This window comes from Camellia sinensis, chromosome 2, assembly GCF_055761805.1.
Source record: "Camellia sinensis isolate YWXY chromosome 2, ASM5576180v1, whole genome shotgun sequence".
In the NCBI taxonomy this organism is placed as follows: domain Eukaryota; kingdom Viridiplantae; phylum Streptophyta; class Magnoliopsida; order Ericales; family Theaceae; genus Camellia; species Camellia sinensis.
This window is the reverse complement of record NC_138962.1, coordinates 187509715-187520162: the sequence shown is the minus strand read 5'-3', so window position 1 is coordinate 187520162 and position 10448 is coordinate 187509715. Positions and strand designations below refer to the sequence as shown.

The 10448-nt window shown below is 33.6% G+C and overlaps 1 protein-coding gene across 1 annotated transcript; it reads right to left on the bottom strand.

The window, feature by feature from the left end:
* Nucleotides 1-318: 318 nt before the first annotated feature.
* LOC114271115 (F-box/kelch-repeat protein At3g23880-like) lies at nucleotides 319-2385 on the bottom strand. Its single transcript, XM_082913290.1, has 2 exons — nucleotides 1246-2385; nucleotides 319-468 (listed from the first exon to the last, which is right to left on the bottom strand). The coding sequence occupies exons 1-2, from the start codon at nucleotides 2383-2385 to the stop codon at nucleotides 319-321; spliced, it is 1290 nt and encodes a 429-aa protein (XP_082769416.1).
* Nucleotides 2386-10448: the final 8063 nt, after the last annotated feature.

Genomic DNA, 10448 nt, shown 5'->3' with positions numbered 1-10448 from the left:
ACCCAAAAATAAATCAAATGCAACAAAACTAAAAGAACTCAAAAAAAAAAAAAAAAAAAAACCATGTTAACAGAAATAACATCTCAAAAACAGAAAGCAGACAGATCGACAATTGTGCCAATTCATTGAGAATTTGAGAGGAAGGAAATATTAGATCTTGTTAAGCAAAATCATAGCAAACATTGCAAAGCAGCCTGCAAACTACAAAAACAGAACTCCAATTATTTCCATTCCATCCCTTAACAGGGATAAAATTTTGCACTAACACCCAATTATAGGAATTCGCTAATATTAACTATCCAATGGATGGTTATAGATTTACTCAATTGCAAGAAAACAGGAGTCAATCTTATCAGCTTCTTTATCTGGAATTTCTAACTTGAACTCCTCTTCTAGAGCCATTACAATCTGCATATTGTCTAAGCTATTTAATTCCAAATCTTTATGAAAATGGACATCAGGAGTCACCTGCAGATAAAGGCAGAATGAATTGTAATTCCAAATCCAATAATAACTTCCCATGCTATTTTAGACATAATTATGTAACGCTGACAATGAAATTTGCTGATGAAAAGAATTGCGTTATAAATTTGACGTTCAATCAAGTCAAGGAAAAATTAAATTCCAAAAATCTGAGGTCTAAAATAATTTTGTTAATATGGAGCCTTCTAGTCTTATCTAGGACTTCTTTTTATGAAATTAGAAAGCATCTTTATAGTTCTATTGTTCGCTGCCAACACTTCTTTGTTGTTTTCTTTAATTGACAGTGGTTGCCTTTAGTAAAATCCACAAGACTACTATACAAAAATAAGAATTAAAATAAATTAATAAAACAAATTCAAAACTATAATGCAGGATAATTTTTGGGAGGAATGTTGGACAACAGTCACATGACTCACATTGCTGAAACAAGCTCAAATAATACTATAACAGTTGAACAGAAATGTTCACAAATTAAAAAGAGACCAAACAAAACCACAATCAATGGTAGAGTCAAAATTAGGATAAATTGAAAACCAATTACAATTATATCTGTCATTCATATGCTACCAAAAGCACAAAAAAAACTAATTTCCAATGCTATGTAAACTGTAAAGGGCAATAGCCTTCTATAAACCAAATGCATTGCAGTAAGTAGAATAAACAAATGCTCAAGTTATTTATTTGATTGAGTGACGAATTGACCTTTGTAGAACATCAGTGCTGATTGTTCAGTTCTTGTTGTCTGAATCCTTCGATAGAAACCAAACTCTCTACATAGTGAAAAGCTTCGAACTGAACTCCATGGATTGGAATATCTTTAGTGTCTCCATTTCGGGGGTTGTACAAGAATATCCTTCCCCCTGCTTCTGCTACTATAATCTCACCATTCTTCGTGCATTGCAACACCCAAAATTGTTCAACACCCAAAACCGGTCCAATCACAAATTTCTTACACCAATTGCTCTCACCGCCACAACGATCCTCTATCATCCACACATCAAAAAATGGGTTGCCAGGACACAACACAACCACAGCAGCATTATCTTTCCAATCCATTAGTTTCCAGTGGACAAGAGTCCCGAAGTAGAACCCAGAAAAATCGAGCCCCGGCAACATGACAAAAGCCTCATTTTGAAAATCAAACCATGCGAAGCGAAAACAATGATTTGAAGGAGTTGCGAGCAACCAATAGGGAGCTCCATTGACAATCGCCTCACAAGACAATTTATGGATATAAAAGTGCAAATCCATCCCACGAATCTCTCTCCAACAATTAGAAATTGCAGAGTAGACCTCGGCTCGGACCCGTAAATTGAAAGAAACTATCCTGACGACCTTGTAGTCACTGGAAGAAGTAGTAGAATGGAATCCGAATCCGAACCCAAGAGAGAGGTGAAAACACGTAGGAGGAATTTGGATGGTGGGAGAGCGGAGAGATTTGAAAAGTTTGGTAGCGGGGTTCCAGAGGAGAAGGATGATGCGTCGATGGAAATAGAGTGGATGGTTCGAGAGACGGAGACAGAGACAGAGGAGGCCATTGATGGAGCCGATTAGGTGTAGATTGCGAGTGTGGTTGGACCAAGGGTGGACCAGATTGACAGGGTTTTGAGACGATGAGGGTGATTGTAACAGAGAGAGGGAGGTGGTGGTGCGGTGTTTGAAGGTGAAAATGGTGGCGGCGGTGGTGGGGGTGCGGTGGTGGAGGAGGTGGGAGGAGATGAAGGTGGGGTTAGAGATGAGGTGGCGGAAGGTTTTGCATACACACCTGAATCGAACGAGAGATTTGACAGGGAGACGATTGAGAATGTCGACGATGATGTCCATGGGGAGAGAGAGATTGTAGTCCGAAGACGATGACATTGCATCATCGGTGGACTCTGTATTTCTTTCTTGATTCGCCATTGTTTCTTCTTTCCAAGAATGGGAATACAGAGGGAAGAGAGAGGAAGGGTTTTCAGAGAGGTTTTACACACAAGATCAAGAAATGAATAGAGTTAGTTAGAGCAGTTTGTATGTAGACTGTAGTGCACCAAAGACAAGTTATTGGTCGTCGTTGGCACCGTTACGTGTATCCTAACAGTTGTGATTGGTGTATCACGTAACAAAATATAAATTTTCTGCATACAAAAAAATTACAACAATGATTCATTCCACTAAAAATATCACCACTAATAGCACTAATACATTAAAAAAGTAAAAAAAAAAAAAAATACAACTCCAAAACCAAAACATCACATCATTAATGGCGGGACCCACTGCCACCTAATTAGTGGAGCACTAACATTTTTCAAAAAACTATTAGTTGATCCTGTGTCATTACAGGATCATATCTCAAATTAATCATAAATTTTTTGTGTATCTTTATGTTCCTCAATTATCTAATTCAAAATAGTGAGTCATACTTTTTTTATCAATCACAATACATGTGGAACGTCACATGACCACATAGAAAAATTATTGATTTGTTATACAGTGTAACGTGACTATATTTCAGACCAATCACAAATTTTTATATCCCTCGTATTTTTTAATTATTTAATACAAAATCATAAATTTTACCTTCACTATTAATCACAATATATACCTAGCAAACGTCACGTGACACTGTTACAGAACCAATTTCACTGTCACCTAAATGGGGCAGTTGTTTCTTCTCGTTGACCAACGAACAAAAGCGGTTTAACTTTTAAGCAACTAGATTGGTTGAGTTTTGAATTTATTTATTTATTTTTGTACAAAAATGGGTTTGACAATCTAAATATTAAAAAAATATTTTTAAAAATTGTAAAAATTTATTTTAATTCAAAAATAAAAAATTATTTTATTTTTATACAAAATTGGGTTTGACAATCTAAATATTAAAAAAAAATTCACACCTTTATTTTTTCATTTTTTTGCTAATTATATTTTGATTTCTTTATGAAAATAAATTCAAAAATAAAGTTTAAAAACTCAATCAAATAATGCGTAAATTGTTCATCTATCTAATATTAGTGATAGGTGCACACGCTGAGCGTGCATAATTTTATATTAGAAATAAAAAACATATATTTTAAGGTATACTTAAAATATAAATTGTCTCATGTAATTTAAAAAATAATAAATACTCCTTTATAAGAATTTTTTATTGAACAAAACTAATTAAAAAAAATGAAATTTGTAATTGTTGTTCTCCTATATAATAATAAATTTACTTCAATTATTAATTAAAATATATTTTTAATATTATTAAAAACTGTTAATTAATTTAATAATTATTGACAAAAGAAGTACTTTGTTATGAAATTAAAAACATGAAGGAAACTGATTGGTGTAGAGGTATCAGGATCCTCTAGAGTATTAACCCTGCAGTGATCTCCTAGAGTGAGAGATCCAATGGTGGAAATTAAAACTAACCAAAACGGCGTCGTGCCGGTTAGTAAGTTGAAAGAAAAAAAAAAGGAAAAAAATAAATAAATCAGCTTTGGTTCAAAATGACGAACATGTTTTGCAAATATGAAGCAATAGAGAGACTGCCTCTCATCTCCTCGGCGGCCATGAAGGTAAGTTAAACAATTCCAAAAACATTTTTACAGATTATAGCCACATTACTTTATACATTTTAGATTAACATGTAGATTGATTGGGGTATCTATTTGCATTACATTTCTGACAAAAACTGCTAGCTTATGCATTTTATAAATATCTCAGGAGCAACACCCAAATCTATTTTATAGTTGATGAATGTCAAGAATCTCAACCTAGCTCATTTGGTTTTCTGTTTAGAAATTCTATGTGAATGGTGTTTTCTTATGTTTAATAAAATACCATTTTGAACTTGTGAAATAGATTGCTCTTTCTTTTAATTATTATGTTTTGTTTGGAGCAGGTCGACGGCGACGGCAGGACGATGGCGACAGCGAAGCGACGGGATGCAAGGAGGAGCGGCCACTCTCTCTCTTCTCCTCTCTCTCACACTCTGTTTTCTTTCCTTCTTCCCGCCTTTTGCTGCTGCTATACCTGCAGAGGGAATTTTGAAAAGCTTAGGGTGTGTTTGGTAATGTTTACATTTTCAGTTTATATTTACAAAAATTTTATAAACTGGTTTTTGTTTATTTTTAGAAAAACATAAACTACAAACACGCTTGGTAATTGACAAAATGTTTAAAAAATTTTAAAAATATAAAAAAGAGTAAGAAATGGCAAGTGATGGCAAGTGGCGGCAGAAGACGGTGGTGGAAAGTGGCGACAGTGGGTGGTGGCGGGTGGGAGGTGATAGTGTGTGGGTGGGTGACGGTGGCGGGTGGTAACGAGTGGGTGGTGGTGGTGGTGGTGGCGGCAGGTGGGTGGTGGGTGGGTGGTGGTGGTAGGTGGGTGGTGGGTGATGGTGGTGGTGGTGGTGGTGGTGGTGGTGGTGGTGGTGGTGGTAGTGGGTGGTGGGTGGCGGTGGCAGGTGGGTGGCGGGTGGGTGATGATAATGGTGGGTAGTGGGTGGTGGTAGCGGGCGGGTGGGTGGCAGGTGGCTGGTGGTGGTGAGTGGCTGGTGGTGGCAGGCAGGTAGTGAGTGGTGGTGGCAAGTAGGTGGCAGGTGGTGGTGGTGGGCGGTGGATGGTAGTGGCAGGTGGTGGGTGATGGCGGGTGGATGGCAGGTGGGGGGTGGTGGTGGTAGCGAGGGGTGGCTGGTGGGTGGTGGTGGCAGGTAGGTGGTGAGTGGTGGTGGTAGGTGGTAGTGGGGGGTGGGTGGTAGGTGCGGGTGGGTGGTAGTGGCGGAAGACGGTGGTGGAAAATGGTGGCGGGTGGTGGCTTGTGTTGGGTGGTAAAAAAAAAAAAAAAACTCAAAACGGAAACACATTTTTTGTGTTTTCATTTTTTGCCAAATTTATAAACTGAGACCACTGGTTTATAAATCCAAAATTTTACCAAATAAGTTTTTATTTGAGTTTTTAAAATTTTTGTAAATATAAACAGAAAACTGAAAACGGAAGTGTTACCAAACGGCACCTTATTATTTTTTTATTTTTTGTTTTTTTAATTTTAACTTACTAACCAAAACAACATCGTTTTGGTTAGTTTTAATTTCAACTGTTGGATCTCTCACTTTAGGAGATCACTTCAGGGTTAATACTCTAGAGGATCCTGAAACGGAGTGGAGACCCTAATCAAAAAGAGAGAAGGTTTTGAGAGAGATTTTACACAAAAAAAACTGATTGGAGTAGAGACCCCAACCAGATAGAGTTCAGATAAAGTGGGTGCAGTCCAGTTTGAGTGTGTAGTGCACCAAAACGACAACGAATGACTGAATGCCACATTCACTGCCACCTAAGCAAGTAGGGGCCACCGCTAATTGGGGCTGTTGTCTGTTTCTTCTCGTTTCACCAACGAACAAAAGCAAATAAGCAAACACATTGGCCTGTATGGCAAGTGAGGTTTTTATTTATTTGTTTATTATTTTTAAATTTATATAAAAAATTTAAATAGTTAATAATATAAAATATCACATCAAATTTATAATTATTTTATTTTTTCTTTCACAAATATCATATCTAACTATAACAAAAATCTAATAGTCTTCTCAAATACAAAAATTTTAGCTTATTCAGATAGTCAAAAACTAAAATAGTCTATTAAAATAGTCAACTTCCCAAACGAGGCGTTTATTTTGTTTCACTTTCCAAGATTTACTTTTCAAAAAAATAAAATTTTTATTTTTCATTTTTTTATTATTTTTACTGAATTTTTTTTAATATTTTAAGAAATTTTTTTAATTTATAAATAAACCTAACATAAATATACTTAAAAAAAATATGATATTTGGAAAAAAAAAATAAAAAAAAATTCACCAAATGCTAAAAAATACAAAAAAAAAAAATATAAAATAAAAATTAGTACATTTTTGTATTCTTGTGTATTTATTAATTTTTTAAAATATTTTTTTATAATTTTGTTTTGGTAGATTGACCAATAAGTCCTAAATCTTGGACTTGTAATCTATATAATCTCATATTTTTTTCTTATAATCCATTTAGTTCTTTGCATTGGATTGTCATATTTGGAAAAAACACACTAAAGAGTTTTTTAGTGTCACATCATACCCGCCACGTTAGAGTGTCAATGTAACGCCCTCAAATAAAAAGAGGATAATCCAACCCTAGAGATTCATAAACATAATAGAAAATGTTATACTTTTAGTCATCAGAGTTTATATTACAAGAGATATTACATGCATTATACTTTCATAAATGTTCATTCTGAAACTACAGCATGTAGCACTAATTGATTATAGCAAAATAAACGCTCTACGGGCTTACATCTTTTCAAGATATCACTTAGTTACAACAAAAGAGTCCTAAGCTCTATACATGTAAAGCCCTTGGCTTGAATTGACATTTAAACACAAAAGTAACAAAACAAAGCCTCCAACTCCTAAGTCCTCCCAAACTACGCCCTTAGAGGAGGCATGTCACCTGTACTTGAAAATGGTTTCCCAAGTAGGGTGAGCCAAAACCCTGTCGAGATAAACTAACACAATATATGAAATTTAACTGAGATATAAATGTCAAATAAAAGTCCAATACTCAAGGCCAACTTATATTCTCCCCATTACCATTCAATATTGATAGTCATATCTTAATCCATTTCCATTCATCCATTTCAAATCAATGCATAAGTGCAGTTCCTTATTATCTAAACAATTCCAAATGAGACTACAACTCATTCATTCACAATTCAATAACATTCATTATCCAAACACTTCTAACTCCTTGCCATTTTACGGATTCTCGTCCGAGGGAATCGGCACCCAAATATACATATATAAGGTTTCGGAACTTTCACCCTGGACACTCCGGCCAACTTAATTTAAAATGGAGTCCATCCCCTATCTCTTCCCAAACAAAGATACATATACAATGTATTTAAAGACGTTATCATATATAATGACTATCCAAATCACATATTCAATGGCTTAATCAAACCATCATATTCAATGACTTAATACAAATGATTAGTTTCGATATACCTAATCCTCATACAGTTTCTATGACAATCATAGCTATCCTCCACCGATAGTCCAAAACAGATATTTCTAAACAGATATACTATTATCAAACATATAATTTATCAAATCCAACTACACCATTTATTCACACATCCTCCCAATTTCATATTTCCCCTATCAATTTCATTATTTATACAAAATAGTTATTTAACACAAATTAGGGCAAACCTTCCCATTTTTCCCAATATCATCCCCAAGGCCCAATCTCACCATTTCTATTCAAATAACATCATATTCAAGAGCTCACCTACATATGGAGCCCAATGTAGAAAACCCCTCTTTCAAAATTCAAACCCAAACCCTAGCTTCACCCAAATCCTCCCAAACTTCACCATTTATATAAAATGACAAATACCTAGGTTAAAAACCATAACAAGGTGTAGAATATCCCTACCTCAAGTATAGAAGCTCAAAGGAGAAAAATGAGATCTTCAAAAGTGGACAAAACCTAGCTTTGCTCGGATGGAATGGAAGCCCACAAGATGCTCCACCTTTTTCTCAAAGGATGAAAGGTAGAGATGCTTAGATCAAGAAGTATTTGTAGAGAGAGAGAGAGTGTGTGTGTTTTAGAAAGAGAGGATGCTGGGTTAGGGTTTTGAGTGAAAAGATATCCAAAAAGTGATACAAAAATGCTTTGCTGCGAACTGATATACGCGATCCTCGCTCGAGCGAATGAGTGGTCGCTCAAACAACCAGACACAACAAGTGACCTCGCTCGAGCACAAGAAGTGTTGCTCAAGCGTAAAATACATACCTTCAGGTATTTCACAGACGCACACCCTCGCTCGAGCGCAAGAAGCCTCGCTCGAGCGAAGAAGCAAATTACACAAGGCTCGCTCAAGCACAAGAAGCCTCGTTCGAGCAAAGAAGCCAAAATCTGGGAACAACAATCTAGACCAACTAATAACCAACATGTTCCAAACTCGCCAACATGTTCCAAAACTCAAATGCAAAGAGTCAAAGAAGCAAAACAAGACATGGACACAATATTAAATCATGAAACCTGAGTCCGGAATACAATGAAGGTCGGGGCAAAATCGGGATTGCTATAGTCACATTTGAGAAAAATTACACCAAAGAGTTGTCAATTTTTTTAGAGTGTCACATCATACTCGTCACATTGGAGTGTCACATGTCACGCTTGAAAAAAATACACTAAGAAGTTTTTAATTTTTTTTAGAATGTCACATCATACCTATCACGTTGTCACGTTTGAGAAATGTACAGTAAGGAGTTTTTATTTTTTTTGAAGTGTCACATTATACTCGCCACGTAGTCACATTTGAGAAATGTACACTAAAGAGTTTTTAATTTTTTTGGAGTGTCACATTAATACTTGCCACATTAGCGTATCATGTCATACCTATCACATTAATAGAAGGGTATGGTTGTTCACCAAAACACTACCAACATAAAAAAACAAGACCACATAGAAAGAAACTCTCCATTAATAGGAGTTAACAGATCAATAGAAAAAATTTAGGACTAATTGGAGTACTTGTTTGTGAGATGAGATTTATTGGTAAATATCATTTTTTTTTTAGATACATCTAAGTAAAGTGTATCTAAAAAATTAAAAAATTGTTTAAAATATTCACTAAAAAAAAACACAAAAAACAAAATTTTAATTTCTAGAAAATTGAAACCAATTTTTTTTTTTATTTTTTTGTAAAATGGGTTTGACAAAATTAAATATTAAAAATTATAAATTTGATTTTAACTCAAAAAATAAAAATATATTTTAAAATAATAAGTATTGTTATTTTTTTAGGGAAAAAAATTTTAAAAATAAAATCTAAAAACTCAATCAAATAACATGTAAATTCCTTATCTATCTATACATACATACATACATACATACATGTGTATATATATATATATATATATATAAGAACCGTTTACCTGTTTGAGGTTCGTCTTTTCTTTCTGATTTTGCCATTTTCTTTTGAATAATTTACTAATGGTGGCCTATATGTTGAGTGAATGTTTTTTTTCTTAATTACACAAATATTCTTTGGTCAATTATGCAATAGATTTTTTGGTAATTAAGCAAAGATTCTTGGTCAATTATGAAATTGTTTTTTCTGTAATTACGCAAACATTGTTAGTCAACTATGAAATATAAATATTTTATTTTTAACAAATTATAAATACACCCATAATGTTAGTTTAAAATATAAATCAGTCCTATAATACTAGAAATTATAACTATCGTTTATTATAAATTTTAATTTAATACAATATTCAGGGAAAAAAATAATTCTCCTATGCAATAATAAGTTATCAAAATTGTTTATTAAAAAATATTTCTCATATCATTAAAAAAATTTAATTTTAATGATTTATTTACTGAAAAATATTTTCCATATCATTAAAATTTGTTAATTTATATAATAATTTACTTATTAATAAAATTAGTCATTTGTTATGTGAGTATAATTTATATATTAATAAAAATAGTCATTTGTATATATATGCATTTTCTTCTACTTCTTTATTAGTTCAATAAATTATTTTAGTAGTTTTTTTTAGATGGGAAATCATCTTAGTATTATTTTTTATTTATTTATTTTTTATAAATTCGAAAGAAATGTTAAAGACTCATAAATTCACTCAAAATGATATGATAATAGAATTGGGGTCTACATTATTTGGTGTATAACAAAACAAAAAATGATACATATTGTACCATATAATTCTATCATATATCTAATGATTTGTTCTATTCAATTTCATAGAATATTATTTTAATTTTAAGAAATTTATAAAAATACAAAACTTAAATATACTGAAATAATAGTGTAGACACCCCATTTTTGACCGTCCTCAAGACTTGGACGTCACTGTTTGAACACTCGGTGATTATCCTTGTTTGTGTTCGTTTGGAGTTCCCGGAGGCCTCGGCTCGCGCGCCTTGTCTCAGGATCTC

Coding starts and splice junctions, on each gene's coding strand:
- LOC114271115 (XM_082913290.1), bottom strand. CDS start 2,385: ATGGCGAATCAAGAAAGAAATACAGAGTCCACCGATGATGCAATGTCA. Junction 469..1,245: donor TTCACTATGTAGAGAGTTTG/GTTTCTATCGAA, acceptor CTTTATCTGCAG/GTGACTCCTGATGTCCATTT.